General features: G+C 38.2%; 1 protein-coding gene across 1 annotated transcript in view; it reads right to left on the bottom strand.

The window, feature by feature from the left end:
- The window catches only part of KIF16B (kinesin family member 16B), a 128,879-nt gene extending 112,135 nt beyond the window's left edge, over positions 1–16,744 (bottom strand). The window contains exons 1-9 of the mRNA XM_031061958.1: positions 16,707–16,744; positions 15,923–15,992; positions 14,813–14,926; positions 10,535–10,651; positions 5,081–5,178; positions 4,464–4,573; positions 3,678–3,820; positions 2,913–3,081; positions 2,633–2,764 (exon numbers count right to left, since the gene is read on the bottom strand). Of these exons, the coding sequence (XP_030917818.1) occupies positions 2,633–2,764; positions 2,913–3,081; positions 3,678–3,820; positions 4,464–4,573; positions 5,081–5,178; positions 10,535–10,651; positions 14,813–14,926; positions 15,923–15,992; positions 16,707–16,744 (991 nt within the window). The remainder of the gene's footprint in view (positions 1–2,632; positions 2,765–2,912; positions 3,082–3,677; positions 3,821–4,463; positions 4,574–5,080; positions 5,179–10,534; positions 10,652–14,812; positions 14,927–15,922; positions 15,993–16,706) is intronic.
- Between the last annotated feature and the right edge of the window lie 1,084 nt (positions 16,745–17,828).

Raw genomic sequence — 17,828 nt, 5'->3', positions numbered from 1 at the left:
AGTGAGAGAAATTCCAGAGCTGCTCCTCTCCTCACATTCAGCAGTGCCTGGAAAAGCTTTACAAGAGGGCCCACGGGGACCTATTGAGGGTCACCAAGTCCAGGTGCAAGGTGCCACACCTGGGTCAGGGCAATCCCACATAAGAGTACAGACTGGGGATAAGAACTCATTACAAGCAGCCCTGCAGAAAAGAACTTAGGGGTTCTTCTTGGTGGGTGAACGTGAACCAGCAGTCTGTGCTCAAGCTGCCACATCCTGGGCTGGTAAATGGTTTTAAGCTAAAAGTGGAGCGATTTAGATCAGATATTAGGACAAAATTCTTTATCCAGTGTTGGAACTCAGGACATCCCTCTGGCTGTCCTGGACAGCCAAGACCCCTGCCAGGGGGCTCAGAGACCCTGGCACAGATCCCAAGACACTTGTGGTTTTGATTATGACCCCTGGAGCTGTTGTCATCTTACTGCAAAAGTTCCATACCTTCTTAGTCATCTCTCACAAGCAGCTCCTCGCAGCACTAATTCCTTCGTCTCCACAGTACAGCAACAAACTCCAACTCTCTTCTCAACCAGCTAACGCACTCTTTTGTAGCACTCATCATCTTATTGGACACAGCTGTGGCCTGTTAAGGGCAGCTCTGTTCCTAATCTTTGGTAATTGGCCCAGCTGCAACTCCTCAGAGGTGAGATTACCTTCTGCACCATATTTTCTTACATTCTATCCCCCCCACATGGAGCAAGTTAGGCAAAATGGAGGAATCTGGGCATGTCCAGCCTTTCTTCTTCTTCTTCTTGGCCTCCATCTTCTGCAGTGATGTTGGCACTTTTAGATTGGTTTAGAGTAGAAGCTCACTGTCTAACATAGGTGATAGGTATTGGAAAGTAATTGTAAATATTGTACATGTAGTTTTTAGTATAAAAAGATAACACCACCCCAGGGGCAGGCAGAGTGCCTCTGACTGTCCTGCTGAGCGCATCTCAGCTGGACAGGAGAAAAAATTTTATAGATAAGGAACAATAAACAACCTTGAGACCGAGAACTGAAGAGCTCTGACTCCTTCAAGCACCAGGCTGGGAAAAGAGACTTTCCAACTTATCTCGGGGTCACTGTGAGCAGCTAGAGACCCCGAGAATCCAGAACGTGGTGAGACACTGAAACAAGGAAGTACTAAGGACTGAACAACAGGCCCTGAGCCAAAGCTCACATATAGATGAACCTTTCAACCAAATGTCATACATATATTTGGTCATTAGCAGAGTATTGTTATATATATGCTCATTTATTGGCAAAACATGCATTCACCCTTACACATCTAGAAACTGGGTAATGCTACACCTGGCCAAATTAGAGGAGGTATTACAATCCAAGACAACTCCCTTGGCTCCTCCTTGAGCCTATGGCAGGCTTTGGGAAAAAGCCAACAGGAGAATGAAATTAGAAATTATGTCCACTTGTTTGTTTAACAGTATAAAACCTGGGCCACTGCCATGGCAAAGTGGGGGAGCCTCATGGCTTGAGGGGGACACACCACAGGAGTTCCCAATTTCCAGATGTGGTTCTCCAGTCCTTTGCTGTGACAGCTTCCCCCACAGCTGATGTCTCTCAGACTTGGATGATGCATCTTTATTAGGGTAACCTGGTGATGTAGCTTTCTTAATCACTATAGGCATTCTTCTATAGTAATGATTAGGTGCTCTTCTGAGCTTATCTTTTTGTAATTCTTAGTTAATTATTATGTGCTTTGCTTAGCTTATCCTTTTGTGATTGTTTACAGTTTTACATTATAGCAAAAATAGTTCCTTAATTTGGTGGCTGTGTCTCTGACTCTGCCCAGGGTGGATGGAGCTCTGAGCACCCTGGTCTAGTGAAAGGTGACCCTGTCCATGGCAGGAGGGATGGAGCTAAACAATCTTTATGGTCCCTTCCAACCCAAACCATTCCATGATTTCCAACATCCAAAATCCTCACCTCCCCTTAAACATCATCCTGCCTTCACTTTGTTTTTTTGGGAATGGAATTCCCATTCCAATTTGCTGACAAACCTGCAATACACATGGCATAGGTAGGGTTTTAAACTAAGTGATCCTTGCAGACTTTCCTATAGGCAAAAAGAAACCCATGAGAGTTTTCAAGACAACTCATCCTACTTAAATTTAGACAAGAAGTTAAAATGTTGTGTGCTTTCAGAAGGTTAGATTAAAGTGACCATCTTTCCCACAGGATATCAAAAGACACCAGGTTGCTACTACTGCAACAAAAAAAAACCAGCTTGGAACAGCAACTGATTCACACACCAGTACAGACCAGATGCACAAAGCTTTAGTTATGTGTGCAGAGTGTAAGTAAAAACCAGAATGTTTTAAGTTCAGAAAGAAAGAAGTCACTAATATGTGTAAACCATGTTGTGCCTTAAAAAAAATCTGGAATCTAAATACTACATCCATCCTATTAAGCAGGAACTATGCAGAGTGTAAGTAAAAACCAGAATGTTATTAGAAAGCTCAGAAAGAAAGAAATCACTAGTATGTTTAAACCATGTTGTGCCTCAACAAAAAATCTGGAATCTAAATATTACATCCATCCTATTAAGCAGAAACTACTCAGAATTCAAAAAGAGTAAATTAAAACCACTTACTGGCAATCATTATAGTTTTGGAGTTTCCTCCTAGGCTATCTTTTAATAGCCAAGTCAACACTGAGTCCCTGTAAGGCACAAATACTTGTTTCTTCTTTGAAAGAGGATTTGTTGCATCCTGAGATAAATCAGCTGTGATGAGAAGATAGAAAAAAGATTAAAATTAGATCTTTTCATTCATTTTCAAAAATGTGATAGGCCATTATTTGTGTAAGTAAACAAAGGTATTTAATGACAAAAAACACCTCAAGACAGACAAGCACAAAAACCAGAGACTCACCTAAGGCAGAAATTACGTTTCCCAGAGTAACTAGAGATTTGTTAATGTTTCCTCCTTCCTTTAATCTAACCCCTGTGGCACCAGTGGCATCTGCTCTCTCACTTCCAGCAAGATCTACCAAATGAATCTTGCTAACAGTTTCACAAGGCATTTCAGAATCAAATTTAGCCTAAAGAAAGAAGAAAAATAAAACAAAGAAAAGTATGTTAAGCTAATAAATACTGCACTTTTACTGATTCAAATTTAGTGGCCTTTTTCAAGACATGACTGAATTTAACTTGTTTACAATAGGAGATCTTGAGAAGACAGGTGTATTAGAGATGTCACTGAAAGACATTTGATAATGAATGGTTGCATATCTCTCATATCATTTCTTTAAATTGTAACATTTGCAACTTTTTTGCCATTTACAGACAAGCTATGACACTGTGACTTGTAATTTAAATGATGCAGTAACCATGTGCTGCATTCATTTCATTAAGCTTACAATATTTGTATTATATATATGTTGCTTTCAAGAAGTTAGAGCCTGCACAGACAAATTTACATTCAATTTCTCCCCCACCTCCAAGTTCTCTTCATCTAGCAGGTCATCCATGGGCTTTCTAAAAAGCCCCCAAAAACAACAACAAAGAGCATTAGAAGTCATTAGAAAAGGAGTTTGCTACATATAAGCAAACAGATGACTATGCTCTAAAGAAACATAGTGAAACATAACTGCACCTTGGGTTTAAAAAAACTCTGGAAGGAGTTTTGTTTTGTTACCTGAGTGAAGTTGATTGTGAAAATGGCATGTGACCTGCTACTAACATCATTCATTCCAGTTGCAGCCGTCGTCCTGTTTATATTTCCTGCATCCATAAGTTCCTCAACATCAGTATAATTTTGGACTAAATGTTTAGACAAGTCTGAAGAAAAGCAGAGTGTTACAGTATGCTCATGTATGTCCTTAATTTTCTTTACAAAAAGATTCAAATTACCCTCATTACTGCAAACTATTGCTGCAATTAGTGTTTATTGTTATACTTGTTCATCAGCTAAGGAAAGGAATGAGGCTTCACATGAACACTGGAGAACTTACACATTTACAGTAAAAAAGAAAAAATACACAATCCTATTAATATTGTTGTTGTTGTTGTTATTATTATTATGTGGAATAACATGAGCATAATCCCACAAGAGACATGAACCTTTCCTGGTAGAAAACAGATTAGGACAATTAGATCCTAATAGGCTTTCATTTCATCTCAATATCTGAGATTTCTAAATTATTGTCAAAAAACTATTAAAACCAATTGAGTCTCTTAACATTACTTAAAAATGTGTTATAAACTTACTGATAAAAAACTCTGTAATAATTTTTGGATTGGGAAAGCAAGTAGAGATGCAAAATTAGAAGCTATTCCTTCAATGCTTTTTACCAAAGTAAGACACTGCATCCATCATAATTTATATTTGAAAAGATAAAATGCCCTATACAATTAGACACTACATTTTAGAACATATAAAGGTAATAAAACATGCAGTGTAAAACAATTCAAGTGTTTTTACCCTCAACATATGGCCCTTCTTTTGGATGTTCTCGTATTCGTAAATTATTCGTTTTTGATGATTTCCGTCGGAGAAGATCTCTCACACGTTCATTATAGATTTCCAAATAACTGAAAGAAAAAGAACAGAAAGCCACTGACTGATTCAAGAGCCTTTTATAAAAGGAAAGCCATACTAACACAAGTAGGAAAGCAAAATGCTCAGAGAAAGAATATAGACTCAAAGCTGGCTTAAGATAATAATGACTGCAAGGTATTATATCATAAAGGAAAAAGCCAAAAAGGCAAGAAGGAAGCGGAAAGAAAGCAGACATGAGCAAGATCAAGATCTCCTAATGTTAGTCTGAAATAAAGGGTAAAAAAAAAGGAGGATACTGTTCAGTAGCAAAGGCATTTGCACTATCATATATGACACAATATGCTCAGCTCTTGGCTTGAAGGTACAAGTACTGCACAATTCGACTGCAAGTGCCAACAAAAATCAATTACAGGACTGAGGCCAAGCATAAAAAGTTATTTTTGAAAAATATGCACTCTTCCCAGTGATAAAGTGAAACAGAGTGTTTGTAACTGAAACAAGTTTGATAACCTGCAAACCCTTAATAGACCATGACCTACCTGACTTCTGTTCGAAAGGATGCCTCATTCCGCTTTGTTTTTTCACTTATTTTGCTGAATAATCCTTCACAAATTCGAGGTATCAAACCTGCATCACCCTGCAATAACAACAATTCTTAATTCCAAGCCTATATATGCATGCATAATATATTTTGAAAAATAAAACCCTAGATGACTATTGGAGAGTTTAAGACTCCAGAAAGGGGAAAAATCAAAACTTCTCAGCAAAAACTCTCTTGCCTTTTATTTAACTGCAGTCACCTTGCCACTTCAACTCTTTTGTGTGCAGCTTCATTTCTTTGCTACTGGAATACATTTTGTCCCTCTCATTCAGTTTGAATAATCCCACCTGCTTAAGGCAGAGACTGGCTCCCCAGAGTTGGTCATGAATTGCCTTATCTCACCAGTATCTTAAACTGCTTCAATATCGCTTCACTGTACACTTGGCAACAACTGCAGAGAACAGGACAAGAGCCACATACAAACAGCCATGGGACATTTTCATTCAAACCCCCAATTCCCAGGTCACAGTCCTTCCTGTGTTGAAAAGTGCAACAGGTCCTCTGAATAAATTAGTACACGAGGACAAAACTAAATCTTCATTCACTGTATCCCACAATCCAGCCCAATTTCATTTGATATTAACTACTGAATGTTTGCCTCTGCAGATAAAGAGTTTTTATCCATGAAATGCTTGGTTGGTTTAATAAAGCAAACTGAGTAAGACCTATTCCACTGAGATACCCAGAAACTTAGCATGCAGCTTTCCTTGCTGGTCCTGGAAGAGCCCTCTCCAGCCAAGCAGTGAGCTGTAGCGAGAGTTTTCCCCACAGCAGAGAAGCAGGAGAATGCCACACGTCTGCGGTGTTTGTGAGGGTCCCCAGGACAAGGTGAGAGATGAGAATTTGACTCCATGTTCTCAGAAGGCTGATCTATTATTCTATCCTATTCTATTCTATTCAAAGAATGCTACACTAAAACGATACTAAAGAAAGAGAAAGGATACATCAGAAGGCTAGAATAGAATGAATAATAAAAACCCATGACTCCTCAGAGAGTCACTCACAGCTGGCTTTGATTGGTCATTAATTAAAAACAATTCACATGGAACCAATCAAACATTCACCTGTTGGTAAACAATGTCCAAGCCACATTCCAAAGCAGCAAACACAGGAGCAGCAATCAGATAATTATTGTTTTCATTCCTCTCTGAAGCTTCTCAGCTTCCTAGGAGAAAATCCTGAGCAAAGAGGATTTTTTATAAAATATCACGGTAACACAGGTCTGGTCTCATCTGACATAGGGGTGCTCACTCCCAGCTGCCCCATTCCCCCCAAGCAGGATTAGGGAGGTGACCAAGTCCTGCTGAGGACAACTCCCCACACTTCAGGAGATGGCAGTTAACCTTCCTCAGAGCCATGGCTCCCTCGAATAACAGAACAGGATATAAACATACAAATGAGCTTTAGGGTAAGAGGTCCAGGCTCAGGAACAGCTCACAGAACAGTCTGTCAGCTACAATTTCCCTCCAGTTTAAAAAAAAGATTCGGTGTGATGGACTATTTACTACTGCAAAAAGAAATGTTCTTGTGTTTACAGTCAGGGGCCTTGTAATTAAGCAGGATGCAAATTAGGAGAAGCCAGACCACACATTCAATGTGAACACAGACTAGGCACTCCAGGCACCTAAGAGCTTGCCTGGTGGGATTCTACAGATAACTGGCAACAGGAAAACACAAAGCCAATGGACTCCCCCTGCACCAAACTCTGTCAAAGCCAGTGCTCCCTGGGCAAAGATTTCTCTTCTTCTTGGACTCCTACAAAAATCCCAAAAATCCAACCCTTTCTGCCCAAGCTCACTCAAGTTTGCTCCCATACTGGTCTCTGTGCCCTCATTCTTCAGTTTCCCTCTGCATTCTCTGTCACAGCAATCTTGTTCCAGGTCCCACCTCCGAGCTCCTCTTCCTCATTCCTTTGCCCAGATAAAATTTCCAATTCATCATTCAGTCACTTCCAGTTTTTTAATTATACTTTATCCCTTCATTCTGCCTTTTCCCAGCTTCTTCCTCCTCTTAATCAGAGTCTCTCTATCCTTCTCAAACCAATTCCAAACAATAATCTATTCTCTGCTCCTATCTTTCCTAGTTCTTAACATGACTTCACCTAAGGACCAAAATAAATCCCAGATTAAGGGAAAAACTTGCAGATTTATCAGGCTTTTTTTGAGACACTCGCCTCTGGCAACAGAGGAGCAGCCTTTCCCAATATCTGTCAATTATCAATCTCTATTTCCAGGTAAAACTTCATGGGTCAGAGTTGGAAATTCCCACACACACTTTGTTTTAATTTTTTTACACAACAGAAGAGGGAAAATACTTTTCTTTCATCTCATGCTTGGAAACCCCTGAATAGTTTTAATTAAAGCTTAGGGGAAAAAAGCATGGAAGATCTATCACAAAGTTTTAGAGAAATCATTAGTGTCTGACATAATCCAGCAACCACAAAAAGAGGCTTAAAATGGGAAGTATGAGCTCTACATGAGTAATTTCAACCTCAGCAATAGAATGTTGAGAAAGGAAGCACACACAGTTCCCAGAGTAATATGCTAGTAAAATGTACATCCTAAGGAAAGTACACTCTTTACTGGAAACTATATTTAAACACTTTCACCTTTTCACCCCCTAGAGCTGAAGGGCAGGATCAACTACAGCTTTGACTATTTTTCTTTCCTGGCCTACAGAGTTTCCAGACATGAAAATCAGAAAAACCAAAACAGGTAGTTCACTCAAAAGCTGAATTTTCTCATTAAAAGACTGTTCTTCTTCTGTGCTATCTAACCAGAAAAATCCTTACTGCAATTTAAATTAACTGAGTTTTGCCCATCTACCTTGACCATAAGGAGCAAATTATCCTCTTCCTTTCTGTAGCAGCCTTTCAGGTCTTAGAAGACTTTTAATCCCCCATGGTCTTGCCTTCTCTGCATATCCAAGTTTGAATTTCCTGATATTTTATAGATCTCTGTTCATTTCAGTATCTCTGCTCAACATTCTAACTGGCCCACATATTTCTTGAAATGATTGCTGTACATAGAATTGCAGAAGAAGCCTTCCAGAGCCAAGAACAGCAAATATTGAAAACAAAATGAGAACAGAACACAGGCTTTTTAAATTGAAGTAGAGAAGAAAGAATACTTATTTCCAATTCAAGTTTTCTTATAGCACTGTAGTCTCTCTGACAGGGCCATCAATTTTGAAGCATTTAACTTGCCAGCTGAGTATACTTTAAATGCACTCTATACAAAGCCAGATTAAAGTATTTATGTATCATGCCAAGAAGATTAGACCTTTACTGCTGAATAGTGTCAAACAAACTCCAGCATCTATTCATTTGCAAACTGTTTTGATAATTACAGTCATTATATATAGTGAGGCAGTCTCATAAAAATGTCACTTTTATAAATTTCTGAAATAGAAATCCACACCTAGGTTGTGAGATCTTTTCTAGTTACAAAAGTCTATTCTGCTATGATATTGAGGTAAATATAAAGCTACTTATTTTGTGACAACTGAAAGAAAAAGATTTATAGCTAATTTACTTTCCTAAGCTAGAGGAGGTGCAAAGAGCCCAATCTTACTACATTTCAGAAGAGTGATCTATACAAAGAAGGATAAGTGTTAATATTCTCCTTTTCATTTCTACTGGCAGAAGGCACAATACATTTATTTTTCCCAAGGATTAAAGAATGAAACCTGCAGAGGCTGTCTGGCAAACAGGCTTCATCAGTCAGTCTTTCTAAACTGCTCCATCCCCAAAAGTTTAGTGGGTTCTTTCTGTCCTTGGACAGTCACAGAGGCAAATGGGAGAAACCACTCCCATCCTTCATTCACAAAGTGCCAAATACCTCCTATTACATATTCCTCTTCCTGCAGTGCTCAATAGGACATAATCCTTAAAATTTCATTTCATAAATTTAATAATTTAAATTATATAATCTGTATAATCTCATAAGGGTTTGATGAACTACTGTCATGCCCAATTTCTGCTTCTTGCCTGAACAGCCTTCTCTAAGGACCTATTTTAGTCTTCTCAGTCTTCAAAAGAGGTTTAAAAAGCACATACTTTCAGATTTTCTCAAAATCAGTATCTCCTTTTTTTTGTCTCAAGTTGGGCATAAAAAATCAGCAGTAACATTAGAAATTTTTGGTTTCGTTACTGAACAAAAATTACTGGTTAGAAGGTGTGATACATGGAAGGGTTAGTAGCATACAGACAGAAGCAGTATTAAAAATCCCATAAAAAACATGCTCCTGACACAATGTAATTTTAATCCATTCCAACAAAAAATATACACCTGCTCACTCGATGTGGCACAAGAAGTGGACATTGTCTACCTGGAATTCTCCAAGGCTTTCAACATGGTTTCCCACAGCCTGCTGCTAAAGAAACTAACATGTTATGGAGGCTGCACTCAAAGGGTCATGGCAAACAGCTCCTTGTAAAACTGGAAACTTGTCACAAGTGGGGTCTCCAGGAATCAATACTGGGCCCAAAGCTGTTTAACTCTTCAGAAGTGACCTGAAAAATGGCACCAAGAGTAGCACAGCCAAGTCTGATGAAGACACCAAAGCCAGTGGGGAAGTCAACGCTTCAGAAGGGACAGCCACCCTGAAGGAAGACCTGGATAAACTGCAATAGTGGGCTAACAAGAACCTTATGAAGTTCAACAAATACAAGGTCTTGCCCATGAGAGAACATAATCCAAGAGCACAGCAAAGGCTGGGATCTATCTGCCTGAAGAGCAGCACTGTGGAAAGGGACTTGGGGTCCTGTGGACAGCAAGCACAACATGAGCAAACTGTGGCAAAGAAAGCCATCAGGATGCTAGACTGCATCACAACAACCAGGGCACAGATGAAAAAGTCATTATCCCACTCTACTCAGCACTTGTCAGGTCACACCTAGAATACTGCATTCAGTTTTGGTCTCTGCCATAAAAAAAGATGTGGACAGGCTGGAAAGGGCCACAAGGATGACCAAAGGACTGGGAAGCTGCCATGTGAAGAAAGGCAGAGAGTTGGATTTGTTCAGCCTGGACAATAAAGGAGAGGAGACCTTATAACCATGTTCCAGTATTTAACAAGTGCCTACAGAGAAGATGGAGACTCCTGTTTACAAGGAGTCCCATGCAAAAGACACTGGTAATAGATACAAATGACTCCCGCAGAGAATAGCACTGCATACAAGAGGACCATATGCCATGAGAACAATCAGCAATCGGAATTATGTGCCCAGGGGCATGGTGGATTCCCAACAATCAACACTTTTAAGATTCACCTGAACAGGATGCTGGGCCATCTTGTCTTGACCATGCTTTTGCCAGAAAAAGTTGGACTAAAGGATCCTGGAGGGCCCTTCCAAAGTGGTATTTTAGGGTTCAGTGACAACACAACGTACCGCGTTTCCCATCATGGTGTAGGACTTCCCAGAGCCCGTCTGTCCATACGCAAACACAGAGGCGTTATAACCTTCAAAAGCAGATTTAAGCACTTCTGTACCAAGATTTTTGAAAACCTAAAAATAAAATAAAAAATGTTTAAGCCAACAGAAGCTTGGGGAAGAAGATTGCCATCAGCCCAGCATGGCAAATATTGAACAATATCACAACACAATGACAAAACACATATTTACTACAGGAGAGGAAATTAATATTTCAAATAAATACGAAGTGTTTCATATTCATTCATCATATTTCATTTACAGCACTGCAGTGGTTTGGTTTTTATTTGTTTCTCTGTCACAGAACACTTGACATGCCAAATTGCTACCTTCTTTTCTAAAGCCCCAATGTCTTTCAGCAATCTCAGCTACTCCATTCACTTTTCATTACTGTTGTTAGCTTTTTGTATTTTATATTATTTGTATCTTATGTTATTATCTTTTATATCTTATCCAACTCTCCACATTCTGCAAATATCCAGTCCCTGCTCAAAAGGAAACATTTCCATGATTCTATCAATATTTCCATGATTCTGTCAGTTTCTTTGTCTTTTTAGAGGGTTTTGTTGGTTGGTTTTGGTTTTTTTGCTTTAATCAAGTGTAAGAACATATCCCATAATCTTCTCTGTATTTTCCCCATAAGTGGCTTTCACATAGCAATGCTTTTTGGGCTGGCAAACATGGAAACTTGTTTTTAATGTGGTAAGTGACCCTTTTTCCTGATTTAACCCCTTCTCTTTTACCTTCACCATAGTAATACTAGTATTAACTAGTAATGATCCTTCCTCCACATCACATAATATGGGACTCTGTTCTCAGCTAATAAATTCAGCTCTCACCAGATGCCTTCACCACCTTCCTCTGCAATACTGGCTCCTTCCAACATACCTCACAGATTTTCCTGACCTTTCATCATCATCCCCTCATTTCAATCCATACCCCTTATTGTATTTGGGCTGCCCGCAGACGCAGGAAGGAAGGAATGAATTTGACTCCATGTTCTCAGAAGGCTAATTTATTATTTTATGATACTATATTAAATTAAAGAATGCTATTCTAAAGTATACTAAAGGATAAGAAAGGATACTTACAGAATGCTAAAAAGATAATAATGAAAGCTCATGACTCTTTCTAGAGTCTTGACGTAGCTTGGCCCCAGTTGGCCAAAGAGTGAAAACAACTCACGGCAGAAACCAATGAAACAATCACCTGTTGGATAAACAATCTCCAAACACATTCCACATGTGAGCACAACACAGGAGAAGCAAATGAGATAAGAATTGTTTTCCTTTTTCTCAGAGGCTTCTCAGCTTCCCAGGAGAAAAATCCTGGATGAAGGGATTTTTCAGAAAATATGAATGTGACAACCCCTCACTGGGCAAGGAGTAACACTTCTTGCAGCATTTCTCCCAATTAAAATATTAATCTGTGTCTCACCATCTAGACATGATTTTCAAAAATCTCATTGACGCTTCACATAGTTTAGCTACTTGTCTGCACTGTATGTGGTTTATATTCTCCAAGACATACAAGCCATTTTTAATAGTGAATGGCACAAGCACAGTATAATCTCACAAATTCTCCCTAGAAGAAGTGCTGGGTAATTTCTTTAATCACTAATCTTCAAATGTGCCTTTGGAATACTTCACTTGACCTTCCCTCCAGCAAAGGAGTTACAGTGCTGTAACCACTTATATCTCTCAAAGAACATTAAAGATCAGCCAAAGCTGCTTTATTCTTTCTCCTATTTTTCTCTGCGTCCAAGTCTTTTTGCACTACTCTTTTGATGGAATTGTCCTTTTTAAAAATGTGTGTATGTCTTGCATGTGATTTGAGGTAGTGCACAGGACAGGTACAGTCAGCCTAGTCTGAACACAAAGGCTTAACACACAGGCTAGAAGCAAAGACTGCTTGGATGGGACACTGGTTTGTCACAAAAGGGCAGCAAATATCAAAACTCTATTTTTTTCTCAGTCAGGAATACAAACTTGATGGCAAATTGCCATTCCCACTCTAACTTTGGAATACTAAAGTGTATTTTGCATCTACAAGGCATATTAATAAGGTATGCAGTATTAGACAGATTTCCACTTCTTATTTTTCTGCCTTTCAAATGGAAAAATGTAACAATCATGAACAAAGGGCACTAGGCAACCACATCACCAACAATCAAGATCAATTTTATTCCCTGGCAAGATGAATGCAAAAAAGAGGCCCTTCTATGCCATCGGTGCAGCAAATTGTAATTTCTGCAGGAACTTGATAAGAGCTTAACTACAAAGCCTTCCAATTAAATATGAAATCATTGACAAAAGCAAAACAGTACATTGTGCAGTGCATGTTTAGGACTTGCACTCCTAGAGTTTAAAAACTCCTTTTGTTTTCGAAATGCTGCACACAGTGTAATTAAAACAACACCTGAGAAACAATATTTTTGTAGCTGAGCAAGAGAAGTCCACACTCCTGCCAGCCCACATACAGGAGGTGTCCAAGGCTGTGGAACACACTTTAACAGCACAATACTGACCACACACATTGAAGCCAAATTTATGGTTTATCATATCATTACCAATTGTAAAACTCTCAGTTTTAAAATTGATTGCTTAAGGATGCTGCAGCCATCAGTATATGGGCATTTTAATTTATTTTTGTTTCTATAGACTCCTGACATGGGCAAGTTATAGTAATCTTGCCTCTACCTGACCCACTCTGAAACAGGTAAATGGCACCAGAAGGAAAAACTTGGAAAAGGGGAACTTATCACTTATATGTGGAAACTGGACATCAATATAGACTACAACTTGGATATCTATTTGTATGCATTCAAATTTACTTTGCAAATGGTTGTTTTGACAAGAATTAACTTATTTGTTTCACAGCAAATTTGGATTCTGGAAATAACCTGCACTGTAACAGCAAGAGCCTACTAACACCATGAATTTCCTCCTGGGGTTCCTCTAAGGTGGTCTTGTCTAACACAGTTTTCCAGAAGTATCTGAAGGCAGATATCTAAAAGATCCAAGAATTAAATATCTGTAAATTGAAGTCACAACTGGTGCATGACAATAAGCTTCATGTAGAATCAGAACAGAAAAATACTGCTGCTTTAGTTAAAAAAAATAATTAACTGACTCTGCATGCTCAATTTAAAGCATTGGCTAAAATTCTGACAAAGCCATATGGCCTGAAACACCTGCCTAAAACCACTCACTGGAATGTCAGATTCAAGTCATTGCTCTCAAATACATTACAACTTCAATTTGCCACAGTAATTAGGGTATTTCTACATTGATGGCCAGATAAAATGTATGTTTCCTGGTATTTCAAAAAACAGCAAAAAAATGTGTTACTTAAAAGAACATCATCAAGAAACAACAGTCCAGAAAGTTTAAGAATATACATTATCAAATCCTAATATATCACTGAAATAAAAGAAGTATTCAGAAAATAAGAGGATTTATCACTTGGTTAAATGAAAAATTGAAAGTCTAAAATTCCCTATCAATTATGGTCTACATATATATATATATATATATAAAGCTTACAGCATCAAAAAGAAAAGAGAAGTCAGCAATCACAACTTACCTGAGATTCACTTAATAAATTTATTAAGATTTATTAATAAATTTATTAGGGAATGGGAAAGAACCAAAAAGTTCAACATTCACATGAAATGCAAGGTCACAAAGGATCTGTTTATCTGAATAATGCCTATAGCTCCAAGTTTAATCTTCTGTTCTGACTACGCAGAAAGAAAAACTGTTTTATCCTTTCCTAAGGTGAATACTCAAGGGAGGAGGAAAAAAAGAATCTTCTTCAATGTTTACCAAGGCTTTTGGACCAAGGAAAAAAATTCACACCACAATTCAACCAGGTAAGATTGTTTCTAAGTGAATTAATGCTATAAGCTTGTTTCTCAAAAGTGATTTTTTTCTAAAAAGCTTTTCAAAACCAATTTCAGTTCTTAGAGTTGTTTTCTAACTTGACCTTATACAACACCAATCAGAAAAAAAAACTTGAAAGAAGGCATTCAGCCTGCTGCTTTAGAAAGCATACCAGTTACACTGTTAGATAAGTTTAAAAAAAAAGAACAAAGCAAAATTCAAACTCTCAGGTATCTAGAAAATTTCTAAATTACAGAAGAAGCACTTTCAATGGAAAGAAGTTTCATGAAATGCTTCCAAGACAAAGAAAAGGGAAAGGAAAAAGATTAATTATTAACATCAGAAATCCTACCATTTCTTGACAAACAAAGTTGGGACTTTTACTGTCTGCTGAGAAATAGGAAAAATCATAGGTAAATGTTTTTGTTCTTTCTCGTCCTGTGTCTCCAGTAGCACCCTCTGGTATCTATCAAAAAACAGAAAACAGAGCTGGTACAACACATCCTGATGAAGTAATTAAAAACATTTGACAATAAATAATCAGAATGCAAATCTAACATAACGCTACACACATTTAGAAATGTATGACAGGTGAGATTATGATTCCAACAACACTGACAAAATTAGGAAGGGGCATGCCCTTCAGTAAGAAAGGTAGCCACTTCATAAAGCAGCACAGCACAAGTTATTTGAATTTTAGCTTACTGCTTCTAACCCCACAGCACATTTTTGTCACAATACTTAGGCTCAGTTAGATGGGTCCATATATGCTGTTATTATAATCAGGGATTATCCTCCACATATAATTTGCAGGAGCCAGAGAGATGTTTCCACCAGGAACAGCACTTCACCATGGAGTCATAATTAAAAAGGTGTGACATACCTGCTGTTTAAGGCAATCATCATGCTCAAGACATGACAGCTGACACTTCAGCAATACTCACCATGCTCCAAATCATTCTGAAGAAACTACACACTGAAACTCCTTTTCATATATTACTCATGAGAAACTATCTTGCAAAAAATCAATTTGCTGCACATGGCTTCTCTTGCTGAGAGAAATGTTAAAATATACCATCAAAAGGTTACAGCAAGGGATGGGTACTTTGGGTTTGGTTCATTTTCATGGGAATTTCAGAAGACTCTTACAGATAAAACAGAGATTTAATAGCTATCAGAAACACACCTCTATTCTATTGTTGGCTTTCATCTCCCAGCTAAGTAATGACCTGAGTGATAAACCTTTGAAGAAATTATGAGCTAGAGCCTTTAGAGTGATCTTCAGAAAACCACAGTGTAGCAAGTTAACAGTGTAACCTGGTTTCCCCAAAACATCACTTTAACACTGAATTTTAACAACTAGGGGCCATTGACCAGAGTGCAGCAAGTATCACTGTTTTGTCCAGTCACATTTTGGCAGCTATTGAGTTACAACTTCCTTTTATAAATTGTGTTTACTCACCTTTAAGTTTGTGATTGTTGTTTTATTTTTTTCCATTGAAATAATAAACTTTGCATTAAGATCTTTCTCCCTGAAAAAAAAAGAACCACATATTTGAGTAGGTTAAATAAAACATACCACAGTTATCCAGAGTCATATTTCCACCCATCAGCTTGCCACAGTCAATTCTCAGAATAATTAATTAATTTTTATTTTTTAATTCTTGTGTCCAATGTTTATTTACTTCTATGGCATATATTTGGAGCACTTGGGCTTGCCTCCAAATTCCTTCATCTAGAAACAGAGCAGAAGTGTGAGGAAACCCATTTCAGAAATTTAACTCTGCAAGTCAATTAAGTGGTTTGTTCTTAATTGGAAGTACTCTGACCCAAAACCCAGTTAAGTCAAATACATGGCTCTAAGGAAGGGCAAAACAGAACACAGCAATACAAGCCCCAGCTTCTCAGCAACATTCCAGCAGCAGCAGTTCTCACTTATCCATATAGTCTAGCTAACAGGGACTGAATGTTTAAACTTAGTATTTTAAAACTCTTTTAGAAATAAGGTACTAAACGTGTGTTTTGAGTTCTGATGCATCATAGGAGTGAAGGAGAGAGGCTGTACTACCAACAAAGAATTACACAGGTTTGTGGCTTCCCAAAGCACAAGGATGCTAGGAAGGAAAAAATCCAGTTCCAAAGAAGTGTTTTCATGAACTTGCATTTATTCCACAATGGTTTCTGACTGTTTTCAAAAATACCATAAAAAACTGTGAGCTTGGTGTCTAAACCCAGCATGTACCAACCCGCTTGCCAGAGATGCAATTTCACTATTGTTAGTCATGAGAGCAATACAGGCTGCTCCTGAATGACAACTTGGAGCACAGCACCTCCTGTGCTAATGAAAACATGCACAGGGAAAAAAGAGCCACAAGGGAAAGATGCACAGCACACAAAACCTCCCTCTTCAAATATTGACACGCCTGTCCCACAATCATCTGCAAAGTCACCTGCCAAACTGGTGTGCCTGACCTGTGCAGAGCAAAGCAGAGGGCTTTAAAGCAATAAAGTGCTGCTTCACACTACTGGATATTCACTTGCACCAGCACAAAATGCAAGAGAGAAAGTTCTTCCCAATAAGAGGACAACCAAGTTCAGGATTTTGGTGTTTTTTCTTTTTTGTGGTGCACTAGATGACCCAAGTCTCTGTCCTCCAGCTACTCTGTTCATAGTCAGTTTTCCAGCAGAAATAGTAAAGAAAAGCAAAACCCATTTTAAAATCTACATTAATGAATAAAGATTAGGTAAATAAAAATGCTTAAGTAAATATCAACACATTAGGTTATTTTCTAGAGCTAATGAAAGAGAAAATTGTAATAATTACAGCATTAATTATACAATTGAATTTAGATCTACCATGGAAAACTTTGAGGCATGTCTTATGATTACTAGATCTAGACTTAAGACACTGAAACACCAAAATACAGCTACAGATAATAAACAGGGAAATGGAGAAAAGTGTCCAATAGTATTTTTTGCAGGAAATAGATCTTGGCGTTGCAGTAATGCAGCCTGTGGATGGCTCCCAGTCATCCTGCTTCTTCCACACCCTCCACCTGTCTGTAGCTATTTGTTCAGCAAAGGTGTAACAAGTAATTTGGCCCAATTAAATGGTCAATGCTACTATAAAAATTTGTTTCAAATGCAAACTGTAACTGCTCCCTCTAGGAAGTCTGTAAGGACTCTAGGCAGGAAGAACCTTGGTCCAGAATTAGTGCTTTTTATATTTTTATTTCTTCATGTTTAAGGCATTCAAGGGGAAATAAACAAGTATGTCAGTGTTTTCTTTCCCAGACCTAGCCAGCTCTCCATATTACTCTGCTAAAGCTACTCAACAATGGAATACTGGTACAAAACATTTAAAGTCT

This window comes from Geospiza fortis, unplaced genomic scaffold, assembly GCF_000277835.1.
Source record: "Geospiza fortis unplaced genomic scaffold, GeoFor_1.0 scaffold88, whole genome shotgun sequence".
NCBI classification, from domain to species: domain Eukaryota; kingdom Metazoa; phylum Chordata; class Aves; order Passeriformes; family Thraupidae; genus Geospiza; species Geospiza fortis.
Note: the sequence above shows the minus strand (reverse complement) of the source record. Positions and strands in the feature narration are given on the sequence as shown.